Genomic DNA, 16,144 nt, shown 5'->3' on the forward strand with positions numbered 1-16,144 from the left:
ATTATTGCTTGTAAAATACAAATTTCTTTTCATTTTGCTTCCCAGACTGAGTTCAGCCAAGCTTTTGTTGATGTAGGTGGATTAAACCATCACAGGAGAGGGGAAAAAATCATTTACAGGAGAAAAAATGTCCTTACAGAGCAAAGGGGAGAGATGTTTGGAAGAAGAAAAAAACAAAAAAAAAACGTGAAGTGACAGTACAGGCTTGAGGAACAGAAAGGCTTCAAGTTATCCTTCTGCCAATCCATCACTGATGCAAGATTTGACAAGTTTGGAAACTCCTGTCCTAGACCAATATGATGCAATAAGAATACCAGCAGAGGCAGCAAATTGGCTGTTTGGGAATCAGAAGCTGTCTATCTAGTCTTCAAATCCATATAACCTTTCCTTTTGTCATTTACTTATGCTTTATCCATAATGTTAATGCACTTCTTGATTTTTGGAAGCCTTCATTATACTCTAAGGATATGCTAATATTACAACTTATGGTTTCATAGCTATCATTCAGGCCACTTGAAAAAAAATGTTCATTAAGCATCATAGAGATAATTTCTGGAGATCTAAGTGGAAAGCTGTTATGTTGCAGTGAAAGCAGCTAAAAAAAGAACATTAGCTAGGTCAGTCCCAGAAAATGAATTGTATTACAGTGCTTCTTGTTATAAATAGAAAAACAATCTTCTTTTAGTCTTTAATTGATTATGGAGCAACAAAAATTAACTCTACTACACTATAGTTCACATTCACCTGTACTAAATATAGTTCTGCTAAGATTTTCTGGTTTTCCATTTTGGGCCCCTCAGTTTAAGAAGGACATCGAGACACTTGGACATATCCAGAGAAGGGCAACAAGGCTGGTGAGAGGCCTTGAGCACAAGCCCTATGAGGAGAGGCTGAGGGAGCTGGGATTGTTTAGCCTGGAGAAGAGGAGGCTCAAGGGTGACCTCATTGCTCTCTACAACTACCTGAAAGGTGGTTGTAGCCAGGAGGGGGTTAGTCTCTTCTCTATAGCAACCAGCACCAGAACAAGAGGACATAGTCTCAAGCTGCTCCAGGGGAAGTTTAGACTCAAAGTGAGGAGAAAGTTCTTCACAGAGAGAGTCATTCATCAGTGGAATGTGCTGCCCAGGGAGGTGGTGGAGTCACCGTCCCTGGAGGTGTTCAAGAGGGCATTGGATGTGGCACTTGGTGCCATGGTCTAGTCATGAGGTCTGTGGTGACAGGTTGGACTTGATGATCTTTGAGGTCTCTTCCAGCCTTGGTGATACTGTGATACTGTATGAATCTGTTAGGACATTACGGCATTTCATATTTTCTAAGACCTGGGTATAGCTAAGTAGGATTTTTAGTTGGGAACATCAACATTGGTTATCTACATAATATACATACTTTTTTGAACAGTGGTGTAAATCATTAGCCTTGTTAGATGGCCTGATTTTTTAAATAAAATTACTTGCAAATTTTCAAGCTTTTCTTATGTTTAAAAATCAAATCTGGTGCATCTAACAACTAAATTAATGTACTAATATTCCAGTATTATGTTCTCTAAACAACTATTTCCTAGCAAAAACAATTCAAAAGTACATTATGTAATACAAGTTTTATTTCACAAAAAGCTTCTGAAGTGTAAAGTAGTGTATAATGAATAGGTCAGTGGCCAAAATAGGCAAAAAATAATCGCATTATTTAAATGTTATACTTTTATGATATTCACTCCAATTATGTTTAAAATTCATCTATTGGGATTCCTTTTATCCATCTCTGGATATTTATGCTATAGTTAGTTGCCTGAACTATCTTCATTATGAGATAGAAACACATTTTTGTATTAAACAGCTACCACAGGATGAAACAAATTTGCTAGAAATGCCAGATTCTGACTGATTACTAAGAGAATCCAGGCCGTTAGCCCAGGTACTACATTATCTGCTTTACAGATCTTCGAAAACTAGTGAAATGAATCCCACCACTATACTGATCACACTCTGTGATTGATCTGTCCGTCATGGTCTCTCTGATGTACTCAAACTCCTATTTATACAGAAAACTTTGCAGGAGCTTGACTAATTTTCTTTTTTTCTTAATGTTTCTTCAATACCTTGCACAGTAAGACTATAACTACACAAATGAATTAGACATGCTTACCTGATTAGTGTTTCATATATGCATGGAAATGTGCTCAACTTTGTGCCAGAAAAATAAACTCATTATGCTGGGAAGGAGAAAAGCTTAATGCAGACCATTAATAGTTTATATGGAAAGCTAATGTTGTTCTGGTTGAAATGAATGAAAAGTAATCCTGTATATGTATGCCACTTTACCTATTAGAGCCGTAGTGTAACCTCTCTGCTTCAAGAGTTTGGAAAAAGTTATTTCTTCAGAAGGAAGTCCCCCAGAAGAGGCAGAAAATAAGAAGACACCAACTCTTGAGAAAGCAGCCATTCCTAAATTCAATGAAAATTGAGACTTGGATAACAGGGTGAAACAATTGCCATTCATTCTTTCTGCATACATAGAGAAAAATTTCTCTGCTTACAGTCATGGGGCTAGCCATCATATAAACAGATGCAGTCCATTCTGCATATGTTCTAAGGTATAACATATATGAAAGAAATTGAGTTTGTATAAGTTTTTTTTTTCAGCTACATGGGGGAGGAATGGAGCTGAGGACTAAGTGAGACCACTCCCAATTTCTATTCTCAAAATTCCACTTTCCTTATATATGGTTTTCTACAAGCCTTTAGCATTATATGAGAGAAGGCAGTTGAAATAGGGCAGTCTTATAGCTGGGCATGTAAATATTACCTGGTCAAATAAAAGCAAGAGAGTGTGATTCTACAAATAGACTGGTGCACTCAGCATTGATGGGAGAAGATAAGTCCTCCAATGGCAGGTATGGTTCAGCGCACATGGATAGCATTAAACTACCATCAGACACCAGCTAACAAGACAAGATCTAAACAAGGCACAGCAATTTCTGTATAGTGACAGTCTGAGGAACACAAACTTGAGCTTATAAACTACTCTCAGGACAAGGAACTAGAGAGCTCAGGTTCATGAAAATTAGATTACTAGGATTCCAGATGAGAGCTGGCTCTGAGTATAGAGAGACAGAACACAGAATATCTATGCAAATCTGCACAGATGTATCTCCAGGAAGTCTGAATTATGGAACTGGATGATTGCAGTGCCAAAGCTACATGACTGATGTACACAACCAGAATCTTCCCTCAGGTATCCCTTGTGATTAGAAAAGACTTGTTAAAGTGGCTTATTAAGGAGAGCTTCAGGTGCTGACTTCAGTTTTTCACCCTAGCTAGAGTTATTGATCAACAGTTTAGATAGTTTTAGCCACCTATACATACCTATAATATCTATTTTTTAATTAATTTTTATGTACTTCAATCTCTTGTAACCAAAATCTGTGCAATTCCCCTAAGTTATCAGAATGAAAGTACAGATCCATGATTTTTGCATTTTGGAATATTTTTCCTTAGCTCTGTCAGCAGGAGTTTTAAAATTCTACCATTATTTTTTTCACACATAATGATTCTGGTATCTTCTACATTAATGCTTTACTAGTTCTTTACTGATGCTTGGAAATAGTCCATATTTAGCAATTTCCTCATTTAATTAACACCAATTTCAATTTTTGCACCTCCATGGAAATGATTAGATGTGACTGAGAACAGATCAGGTATGAAAAAAAATCAGGTTGAACACTAATTTTTCAGAGAGAAAAAAAAGGATTGTAATGGAAAGTGACCTGTGGCTTTACCTACATAAATATTAATGGCAAAATAGCTGCAACAGGTGTATAAAAACTTCCTTTTGCAGCTCAATGTAATGGAAAATTTAGCAAGTTATATTAGCTGGCACTTTTGCAGACCTTGTTACTTGATTTGAATGAGCATGAATGTACCAAGTAGGCTGCAGAGTCTTGCTTTGCTTTCATTCCCAGAAGCAAGGACAGGATGTTTTATCACTAATGAACATCTGATTAATGTATAATGATCCTTGCTAAAAATGATGTTAAAGGAATGTTAAAGTTGCATGGCTAAGCACTGAGGGGCTCAGACCCAGCACACTAAAATAAACAGACTGGATCTTCACTGACTCAAATGGGCTTTGGATCAGATACTTTAAAAGCAAGAGAAGATATAAAATGCATGTATTCAGAGCATGGTTAACACTGTGTGTGGGTAGATATGGAACAAGAATACTTAGAAAGAAGGGAGATTTTCTTCCCTTTCTCTTTCAAATTTTAAGGGCAGCTGAAGCATCTTGATCTGTCCTTCCTGCCCTCCGTGCCCCTCCCCCCACAAATGAGGTGGGTTATCGCCCATCCTGGGAAAAAAAAAACACGGGGGGAGAACTCATGAGAGTTTTTTTGCCCTCCCTGGGGGGTGTTTTCTCCCCTGGGAAACTGACTTGGTCTGTTCCACTTCCCCGCCTCCTTGTCCAGCAGGGGTATAAGAGGGAGGAGAATTGCAGCCATTGCTCTCTTCCCTGCTGCTTCCACACTTTGCAAAGGACTGGTTCTGTATCGCATATTTTTTTTCTTTTCTTGTCCTTCTCCCATCCATCCTTGTTCCTTACCCTTGTGAACCCTGCCTGTCATTGTTACACACACACACATACACACACACACACACATATATATATGTATATATATTGGTTAAAGAAAAGTTCTTTGCCTCACTACTTCCAAGCCAAACCCAAATTATTTCTTGGTGGATTTGCTCCCCTCCCTTTTCTCTCTCTATTGAGGAAGAGGAGGAGGGAAATGAAGGAAGGATTACCAGCCTTGCCCCCATCTGAGCTTTTAAGCCCCAGTTAAGGCTCAAACCACCACAACAAAATAAAAAGAAACCAAAACAGTTTACAGAATCACAGAATCAGAGAAATGTTCAGGTTGGAAAAGACCCTCGGGATCACCAAGCCCAACAGATAACCCTACTCTACAAGGGTGAAACCCTTTCCTAGGTGAAAATCTTTTGCCTAGGACATAAGATTTCACATAAGCAGAAATACTGATAGAAGAATTCACATTGGGTTCTTATATTATGTCTTTCATAATGCATCTCTGCTATGATCACTATTCAGGATGCTTACCAACATCCTGGAAGTGGCCTGAATGCTTTAGCAGTCTTTTGGACAGTGGGGAAAGTCAATGGAATCTGTCTACTCTTTATATTAAATAACCACAATCAGACTTTTATTCAGAATTAATACAATAAATAAATAAAATAATTTCCTCAATTAAAAAAATATTTTGGTGATAACTTTTCTGAAATGTGAATATTTCAGAATCTAAAATGGAAATTTTCATATGTTTAGCAACACTGTTGATCTTGATTAGTCACTGAAATGAGTATTTAAACCAGTAATGATAAAGATATCAAGCAAGGCCAGAGGAAAAAAATGCATACAGTTTACTGCAAACAAAATACGATATTTTATATAAATAAAGCAACATGATTTTACCTGATCTGATAGGATATCGCCCAGTCAGGAAAGCTGCCCTGCTTGGAGTACAAAGTGGGGATGCTGCTATATGCTGAGTAAGTGTCACTCCTTCCTCTGCTAACCTGTCGATATTAGGGGTTCTAGGAAAACATCAGCAGGAAAGAAAACCAAAAGAATACACAAAGATGATTATTTGGAAATGGGTATAATGAGCTCAAGGCATCTGAGGTATGAACTATCAGGAAAATCAAGTTAAGACTTGTTGTATGCAACCTATGAAAGCCAGAGTGGTGTTGCAATTCTAAATGCTATTGTCTCCAGTATTTTTGTTAGGTGTCAATACACTGTGGCATTGTGCCAAAAATTTGTTTTCCCACTTTTCATGGCCAGTACAAAACTGTGACACTTGGATGTATTGTATTACAACACTTTTAAATGCATTCCTTGAGCTAGAACTGTAACTTATATGGCCTCTATGTTACAGTAATAGGAAGAGATAAAACTGAAGAAAGGTTATGCTTCCTTACTCCCTACATGGTTTCACTTCTCTCTTTCCCAGCAAAAGATTTCTGTGGTAGGTGTGATGTTGGATGGTGGCAATGCTTATCGGGGGAGATTCAAACAGTAATGATTGTGGGTTAGATGCTTACATGTCTAGCATTGACTATGTCTAGCATGACTATGTCTGCAATGCTAGACCCAAGAACAAATCAAAGTTTCCCTGGCTGCATGGAAAACTTCTCTGTGATGTGGCTTATCCTGCAGACAAAAATTGTTTCCTGAAGAAAAAAATACTATGCCCTTGGTTCTACAGAAAAAAAAAAAAAAAAAAAAAAAGGAGGAATGAAGACTGACCAGGAGCTGCAGTATGTTCTAATAGGTCCCCATCCTGGGAGATTAATTACCATGACCTCAAGGTACAGTAGTGCTCCCATCATCTAAGTCTAAATAGTCAGAAACACTAATTTTCCAACAGCTGCCTTTGCCATCAATAATATCACCAGCTGATAACAAGCAGTATGATAAAATTTCTTCATACTCCAAAGATCTAATTCTGAATTCACACATCACAGAACACAGATCTTGAAGCAGTTACAGTTCTGCATATACCTATACAGCATTACCTTCTGTAATTTGAGGTTGGTTGGTAAGTTTGGTTTTGGACTTTTTTAGTATGTGTTACTAAAGTTTTTATTTATAACTAACTTGGCAGGAACAAGAGCATTTAATATTTGACAGGACACTTCTTTTAACCTGAATGTTTAAATTAACTCGATCGAAGACTTTGCACCACTGAAACACAACAAATAGGTACATCTTGTACTGTCTACACAACCATCACACCTAAGCTGGTAGTAAAGATCATACTGGGGAACACTGCTGCATTGCTCAAGCACATTGACATGCATTTCAATGAATGCATTGACTACAGAATGAAATAAATGAAGGAAAAAACATCAGCACTTCATTTCTGGATAGTGACAATCTTATCTCAAATCAGAAGCGCTTGAAACTATGCTTCATTTGTATGATGTATTTTAATCACGTATATTTTAAAAGAAAACTGTTGATCATACCTTGCTTCTCTAGACCTACTGTTATTGTTTTGTTGCTCAATTTTTGTTTCTGATGCAACTTTTCGGCAGGATAAATGCATCAGATAGGTTTTCTTTTGTTATTCAGAAAAAACAAAGATCAAATATTCTCTTCTCTGGAAAAGTTATTAACTTTGATTAATTATAAAGAATCTAATCAAATATCTGAATGTTTTGGGGTTTTTAATCTTACAAGTCCACAGAAAAAAAACAAATACAAAGCTATGATTCCCCCAGATGTATAATCTTAAATGCATCATACCTTAACGTTCTGTTCCCGTAACAACCCAGGTCTCCAATACCAAGATCATCAGCCATCATTAAAATAATGTTAGGATTTGAAGCACTGTGTGTTTTGACATTGTTCATGGCATATTGGAAAAATATTAAAAATAAAAGCAGTCTCATCTTCTTCCTGGTGTGTAAGAACAGGTAGAAAACATAATAGAAGCAATTTTTTTAAAAAAATTGTTATATGGCTGCTGGAGTTTAAGTGTAAATGTGATTTGAGTAACAGAGAACATGAATCATTTAAGACCAAAATTTCCAAGGTCCATTGCAGAAAAGAAGTTCATCAATTCTGCTATTGAAGTAAGTAACTGAGTTTCTCTTCAACTCAGGGAAAAAAAATCCAGTTTGAGTTTCTTGACAGACATAAGTACAATGGAAAAGGGACTGAAGAGATATCAAATTATTGAAAGGAATATTTAAGGAAAAGCTCTTCATAAAAGTTTTAAATACAAAAGCCTGTGGCAAAATTATGTGTCAGGATGTTCTATTAAAAATGCTCATGCTATTGCCAACTTAAAACTGGAAGACAAATGTATTGTCCATTATAATACATATGATTGTATGCTTTTCTGATGAAAGTACAGTCTATTTGCAGATGTAAATGCTGTGTATGTTATTTTACCTAAAGAGGGACTTGTCATATCTCTGTTTTAAATTGCATTGACTGCACTCTGAATGAAATTGAGTGCCTCTAGGCTGTGATGGACTGTGCGAGGTACACACATCAAAAAAGGACAGAGACTCTCTCTTTTGCCACTAGTAATACTTCCATTGTTCTGGATGCAGGTAGTCTTTTTCAAGTGCAGATGAAGCATGAGTCACACTTGCACTGTGGATTATATCAGGACAAGGGGGGAGCAAAAACCAAAAGTGAGGTAGAAATTTGAAAGTTAACACGTAGGAAAAGGAACCAGAAAAATTAGTTTCCAGAGAGAATGGGGACAGGAGGTCAAGAAATAAAACACTTGTAAATGAGTGAGTTACAGTATATGAATGTAACTGGAGAGAAAATAAAGAAGCCAGAACTGGGAAAGCCGGTACAAAGAAACCAGACATCAAAGGAGACAGATTCATAAATCAGTGAGGTGTGATGGGTAAAGGTATCTGTAGAGAAGATGAAGAGCTTGCACTGATTTGAATAAAGAGCAAGAAGGGAAGGTTGAGGTCCAGGTGGAATGAGAACTGCAGGTTGAAGTGAGAGGAAACTGAAGAGGGTTTAAGAAACCAGAAGATGTAGCAAGAGAAAGAATAGGAAAACAAACTGTGGAAAGGAGGAGAGAGAACTAGTAGTGCCTGAGATGAAAGAGCTGAGGAGTTATGAGTAAGGGAGATGAAGAGAACTAATTGGAAGGAGCCTGGGCAGACATTGATACAAGCAAGACTGATACAAGTGAGAAGAGATCAAAATAGTGGAGCTCAACCAACACAGACTGTGACTTCTGATTCTCAGCCTTCATTATTGCCATCCTATCAGAAAGCATAGATGCAAATTTGATTTTAACTCTTTCAGTGCTTGTTCATATACAGATAAAACACTAATAAGTACATTAGCTGGCTTTTACTCCTTAACACTTTATAACGCACTGGCCTCACTTTGATGGTTTAGACTTCAGCTGTCAACATTTAAAGATCCCAACCTTATTGCTGAGGCAGCAGATTGTTACCTGGTTTACTCCAAGGGAAGCAATTTACTTAGTTCAACATGGAAAATACATAAACAAACTTTAAGACTAAAACACTATACAAGTTTCTGCTTGGTAGGATGCATCTAACCAAACTGTCCCCAAGTTACTGTACTAATGAAGCTCTGTAGTATCTGCCATGGTGCAGACATTAAATCTGCAAAGTATATTTAAGATTTTTTTTTTCCCCTGAAAGGATAAACAAGTGTGGGTTGCTTCCCTTGTTCTTTGAGAGAACAAACTACACTGACCCCATAGGACTGGAACAACCTGCTGCTGTATTTTATGTTCCCACTCCATAATTCAGAATGAGAGGGCCTCAAGGTCCTAGGATCTCAGGTAATGACAGGACTAGGGGGAACGGAATGAAGCTGGAGGTGGGGAGATTCAGACTAGACGTGAGGAGGAAGTTCTTCACCATGAGAGTGGTGAAGCCCTGGAATGGGTTGTCCAGGGAGGTGGTTGAGGCCCCATCCATGGAGGTGTTTAAGCCCAGGCTGGATGAGGCTCTGGCCAGCCTGATCTAGTGTGGGGTGTCCCTGCCCATGGCAGGGGGGTTGGAACTAGGTGATCCATGTGGTTCCTTCCAACCCTGACTGATTCTATGATAATAGGGACCTTGGTGATAATGTTGGTGACATTACGTATAGAGCCACATGGATGCTCATAGGATCTCAACATTTATTTCACAGAATTACTGAATACCCTCAGTTTTGCTGTAGATTTCATGCTTGAATAAAACATAGAAATAGATCTCCTGCTACTAAGAAGACTATCAGCATAAAGGTACAAAGCTAGCTGGTTTCTCAAGATTTACAGACAGGAATGCCAATGTGTAATTCAACTAGTACAAACAAAACATCCTGGGCTTTAGTTAGAAGGCATGTATCTATAAAGCATACTTTGAGTGAATATGTATGGGGTCTTTAGCCAATAATGAAAAGAACAAATTAATTTTCTTTTTCTTCACAAAGTTACTGTTGGAAACCAGAGCAGAAGCTGTGTTTTATTTTCCAGAATGAAAGAAATGTATAAAATGAGTGAAATTTCTTTAAAAATTAAGTTATTTATGTGAATTTTAATGCAATTTCAAGTCTGTATAAAGGAATCAGCAGGAAAGTAACCCATTCACCAAAATACTTTAAAAAAAACCCCAAACAAACAAAAAAACCCCAAACAAACCACAAAACCAAACACAAAAAAACCCAAAAACCCACCTTGGTCAAACTTTAAAATCTTCTGCTATGTATTATGCAGCCTCTTCGTACAGTATTTTGAATGAATCTACACAGCAAAGTAAGCAATAGCTGTGTCCAATATCAACTGGATCAATGTTATTTGCAAAGTATGAAAATGTTACTGTGCAGATCTGTGCCTGCAGAGGATAGACTCATTTATTATCTCTGTTTCTCATTTTAAGAATCAACAACAAAAAAGATATTAAATATTGTCTGTAATATAATACTGCTGGATACTCCTCCACTCTGAAGGAGTATGTGTACATAGTCTCATGCACTGGGCTATTTGCCTTCACCTGAAATCATGCCCCTGAAGTGAAATCAACACGGAAACAAAAAAAATCCAAACAACTCTGATTTCTCCCATGTGTTCTCTCTGCAGAAGATATTTTGAAGGGATGTGCATGGAAAGTAAGAAAAAATTGATGGATGAAATTGAGTGGAATGAACAACAGCAAAGAAATTTGGAGGAGGTAAAAGGGAAGGATGTAAGAATGAAGCTCTGAGCATATTTGAGGCTCAACCATGTCACACCAGGATTTTTAATGGGGAAAAGACAGGCATGTGCGGACTTATCATAAAAACAATGGCACCACATCAGATGAATCTTCCACTTAACCTACTATTTGGTCTCCAGCAGCAGTCACTCTTAATGCTTAGAGAAAGAACCTAAGAACTTTGGCAAGTGCACCCTTCTTGCTTTTGGGAGTCAATATTTGGGGTAGTTTGGATGAAAGCACTGTACTCAATATACTCAAATCAATTTGAATTTTTTATTTGTTTGTTTGTTTTTTTACTTCCACAACATCCTTTAAACATTTCTGCAGCAGGTTTCAGCTTTAAAGGCTTATGCATTACATTCAGGTGGCAACATTATTCCTTAATTGCACACAGGACACATCAATGAAAATTTTAATCTCTGTTTTACCTTCCCTTGGAGATAATAGGACTAACGGTACCTTCTTTACTCCAAAGGTAGTTCTGAGTTGAATGGGTTTAAAACCTGCTTAATTTCCTACAACAAGAGATATATATGAATTTGATTTTATACAAGCTATTTCAAACTACTTAAATCATATATAAACCTACATACATGTGTAAATAGACAGATGTGTCAATATACACATCTCCACACGTATGTGGGTATGTATACACATTACACACATGCCCTACTCTTTCTAGGTATGATCAAATTACATTTTTAGGATTTAAATATATATTTTCAATTTCTAGTAAAACAAATTCAGTATAAGTGTATAAGAATAAATGGATGAAAGCAAATAATAGATAGTATCCACTGTTTGTTGATATTTCATATGGATTTACCAAACACTTCTTCCAAGTTTTATTTTTCTGCATTAAAAATTTTGGTAGATCATACAGGGGCCTCAAAGTTGTCTACATTTATTTTTCCCCTTTGGGATAATTGCCTGAAGATATGGGTAGCTGTTTCATCCTTATCCTTATTTCTACAGACATGCATCTCTGACAAGAACAATGCTATGAAAGTCTTTCAAACCCCTCATCCCAATGGAATCATTCCAGTATTTTTATTCCATTTGATTATACAATTTATCTCCAAATTACTTTTTGATAGTATCAGAGCCCTTTGAGAAAATGCTTAATATATCCTTGAAGGTATAGTGTTTTCTGATGAAATGAGCAACATTTAAAGATACTTACCTCATTAAAAAATTGCTGTGCTATCCTTAAGTGGTAGGTAAGGAGAAAAAAAAAAAAAAAGAAGAAAAGTTACCTTGCTTAATTGAATGCCAGAACTCTGTACACAAACTAGAAGACAAACCTGCCCTTCATACTGATGATTCTGCAAAGAGAAAGAGTAAATTACTCAGCTTCATGAGAAACAGTAGCAAACAGTAAAGCAATACTATATACTATTAAGAGTTTCCTGGTAATGGCTTAAGATTTGTTCAGATCTCTCAATTAATTTCTCCCTTAAAAGCTGGTCATATCTGTTGCATCTTTTATACCATACGACTGCAAAAAGAGAAATAAAACTGTATATTTTGGCCTGTTCCTAATGCTAATTCGTTTAGACAATCATGTCTTTGCATTTGCAAAGAGTCAGTCACAGCATCCTAACTTATGACTCGTAAATCATGCTCAGTAATATGATTGCCCTCAAAGCCACACATATTCTTACTGTTTCCTCAGGTTCAGGCACATATGACATCCTTATTAGTCGTTTGGTGTGTGGTTTTCTTTCATTGTTGTTTTTTCTTGTTTGCTTGTTTGGTGTTTGTTTATTCTTTTCTGTTTTGTGGTTGGTTTTATTTGTTTGGTTGGTTTTTTTTCCCTGGAAAATTGTAAGTGACACAGGAATCATCCATTCTAACTATTGGTTAAGGATTTCAGATTCAGTGCCAAATTAACATGACAACTTGTTTCCCAGGTTGGAGTTGATTGGCATTCAGCCCTCTCAGAGTGGGCAAGGAAGACTGGGTCTCTCTGCATCTGTAAACTGTTACTTGTGTCATAAAGAAGATAGAACACTTTTCTGAAAAATATCAATATGCATCTTCAAATGAAAATCTGCATTTAGTTTATTAAAAGCTGTCTCACTGTGAGTCAGAAATTTCACTTAACATGAGCTGGGAAAAACACCAGAACAAATAATCATGTCTCTTGCTGGATCTGAATCAAATAGAAATAAAGCCAAACTGCCTCCATCAGACAGAATTTCAATTTTGTTATCTTTTTAAAATGCTCTCACAAGAATTTGGTCATTTCATTTCAACTCAATTACAGAATGTAATGGTAGTATTAACAAAAATAAATACCATTTCTAGTAGTTAATTATAATTTGAATGGAAGATAAGATTTTATTTTGTGATAAAATGCTATTATTTTATTTGTAATGAAAGACCTCTATGATTACATGCAAATATTGGTACATATATTCTTTTCTGTGTTTACTGTTTCATAATATTCCTTCCTTTAACCAAATGCTCATTAGAAACTCAATTTTACTTTTTGAATATGGGCTCTGGTCAGCAACATAAAAAAATAGAACCATAAGATAACACAGTCAGGTATCCTATTTGCAGCTATGCACCATCCTGAGACAGAAAAGTCTTTTCAAACAAACAAAACCAAAACTAATCATGAGTAACTACTAGTGCCTGTGTCACTTCCAAGGAAGCAGAGACAATTAAAAGAGAGTAAAAGAAATCTTTCAGATTCAGTAATTGCATGTTACTAAAATATACAGCCATGTATGAAGGATAGAACTTCTCTCTCTTTATAGTTTATCACTTGACAAGCATTTTAGGTCTGTATCTCTCCACATACATTTTGTATTTAGTGCAAATATATAAAAATTTACCATTAGATGTTGATGGGAAAGAAAGATGAGAGATGAGAAAGCGTTTTTCTAAAATCTGTATTAACATTTTAATTATTGCATGACACTGACTGACAACATGCGTAAAGTTATGGACATGTGTTATTATTATTTTTTCTTGTAATGTGTAGGTCTATTAGAACAAGACATTTATAATATGACATTTCCATAATTTAGGACCTTAAACTCATGCATGATATCTAATTTAATTATTAATTTTGAAAGCTGTTGAGTCAGGGTTTTTTAATCATCATCATCATCATCATAATAGTAAGCAGGTTGCAAGAGACCTTCAAGATCATCGTGTCCAAACCATCAGTCAATCCAACCCACCTAAACGACTAAATGATGGCACCAAGCACCCCATCAAGTCTCCTCCTGAACACCCCCAAAGATGGCACTAGTGACTGGCTGCAATCTGCATGTGGCACCACTCACCACTACTCCCTGGGCTCGGCCTTCCAGCCAGTTCCTAACCCAATGCAGTGTGCTCCCATCCAAGCCATGGGCTGACAGCTTGGCCAGGAGTTTGCTATGGGGAACGGTGTCAAAGGCCTTGCTGAGGTCCAGGTAGACTACATCCACAGGCCTCCCCACATCCACCAGGTGGGTCACCTGATCATAGAAGGAGATCAGGTTGGTCACGCAGGACCTGCCCTTCCTAAACCCATGCTGGCTGGGCCTGATCCCTTGGCCATGCTCTAAGTGCTGTGTGATTGCACTCAAGATGACCTGTTCCATAATATTTCCCGGCACTGAGGTCAGGTTGACAGGCCTATAATTCCAGGCTCATCCAACCGGCCCTTCTTGTGGATGGGCACCACATTGGCCAGCTTATGGTCATCTGAAACCTCTCCAGTGAGCCAGGACTGTTGAAAAATGATGGAGAGTGGCTTGGCCAGCTCATCTGCCAGCTCTCTCAGCACCCTAGGATGGATCCCATCCGGTCAGCTGAGGAGAGCTCCAATCACCTGCTCATGGAACATAGGGAAATTATGCAGCTCCCTGGCTCCTTCTGCAGGCTCTGCAGGCCAGCTGTCTGGAAGACCTTCTGTCCTGCTAGTAAAAATTGAGGCAAAGAAGGTGTTAAGTACCACTGCCTTTTCCTCATCTTTTGATACGTTTCCCTCCATGTCCACCAAGGAGTGGAGGTTGTCCTTGACCTTCCTCTTGCTATTAATGCATTCATAGAAGGACTTTTTGTTGTCCGTCACAGCAGAGGCCAGTCTAAGCTCCAAATGTGCTTTTGCTTCCCTAATTTTCTTCCTACATGATCTAGCAACATCCTTAAACATTCCATGGGTTGCCTCATCTTTCTTCCAAAGATGATACACCCTCTTTTTTCCCCCTTAGCTCTATTAAAAGTTCATTAACCATCCAGGCTGGCCTTCTGCCCCGGCGGCTCATCTTCCGGCACATTATACATACACAGAATAAACCAGGTTGGAAGAGACCTTCAAGATCATCGCATCCAACCCATCAACCAATCCAGCACCACCTAAACAACTAACCCACGGCACCAAGCACCCCATCAAGTCTTCTCCTGAAAACCTCCAGTGATGGCGACTCCACCACCTCCCCGGGCAGCCCATTCCAATGGGCAATCACTCTCTCTGTATAGAACTTTTTCCTAACATCCAGCCTGAACCTTCCCTGGAGCAGCCTGAGACTGTGCCCTCTTGTTCTGGTACTGCTTGCCTGGGAGAAGAGACCAACATCCGTCTGTCTACAACCTCCCTTCAGGTAGTTGTAGAGAGTAATAAGGTCACCCCTGAGTCTCCTCCAGGCTAAGCAATCCCAGCTCCCTCAGACTCTCCTCATAGGGCTCGTGTTCCAAATCCCTCACCAACTTTGTTGCTCTTCTCTGGACACGCTCCAGCAAGTCAACCTCCTTCCTAAACTGAGGGGCCCAGAACTGGACACAGTACTCAAGGTGCGGCCTAACCAGTGCAGTGTACAGGGGCAGAATGACCTCCCTGCTCCTGCTGGCCACACTGTTCCTGATGCAGGCCAGGATGCCATTGGCCCTCCTGGCTGCCTGGGCACAGTGCAGGCTTATGTCAGTCTACCGTCGACCAGCACCCCCAGGTCCCTCTCTGCCTGGCTGTTCTCCAGCCACTCTGACCCCAGCCTGTAGCTCTGCATGGGGTTGTTGTGGCCAATGTGCATCACCCAGCACTTGGATGTGTTAAATCTCATGCCCTTGGACTCTGCCCATCTGTCCAGCCTGTCGAGGTCCCTCTGCAGAGCCTCTCTACCCTCCAGCAGATCAACTCCTGCCCCCAGCTTGGTGTCATCAGCAAATTTACTGATGATGGACTCAATGCCCTCATCCAGATCATCAATGATGTTAAAGAGCATGGGGCCCAGCACGGATCCCTGGGGCACACCACTAGTGACTGGCTGCCAGCTGGCTGTGGGACCATTCACCACCACTCTCTGGGCTCGGCCCTCCAGCCAGTTCCTAACCCATCGCAGTGTGCTCCCATCCAAGCCATGGGCTGACAG

The 16,144-nt window shown here is 38.7% G+C and overlaps 1 protein-coding gene across 5 annotated transcripts in view; it reads right to left on the minus strand.

Annotated features, from left to right (window-relative positions):
* STS (steroid sulfatase) overlaps positions 1–16,144 on the minus strand; it is a 145,989-nt gene that overhangs the window by 110,261 nt on the left and 19,584 nt on the right. For 4 of the 5 annotated variants that reach the window (XM_054164907.1, XM_054164909.1, XM_054164910.1 and 1 more), the window contains exons 2-5: positions 12,029–12,097; positions 7,324–7,476; positions 5,485–5,606; positions 2,319–2,441 (exon numbers count right to left, since the gene is read on the minus strand). In XM_054164907.1, the coding sequence (XP_054020882.1) occupies positions 2,319–2,441; positions 5,485–5,606; positions 7,324–7,469 (391 nt within the window). In that variant the 5' untranslated portion in view covers positions 7,470–7,476; positions 12,029–12,097. Of the gene's footprint in view, positions 1–2,318; positions 2,442–5,484; positions 5,607–7,323; positions 7,477–10,251; positions 10,410–11,231; positions 11,363–12,028; positions 12,098–16,144 lie in introns of those variants that run through there. The other variant, XM_054164908.1, reaches the window with a different exon arrangement.

The sequence above is a fragment of the Dryobates pubescens genome, chromosome 10 (assembly GCF_014839835.1).
Source record: "Dryobates pubescens isolate bDryPub1 chromosome 10, bDryPub1.pri, whole genome shotgun sequence".
Taxonomy (NCBI): domain Eukaryota; kingdom Metazoa; phylum Chordata; class Aves; order Piciformes; family Picidae; genus Dryobates; species Dryobates pubescens.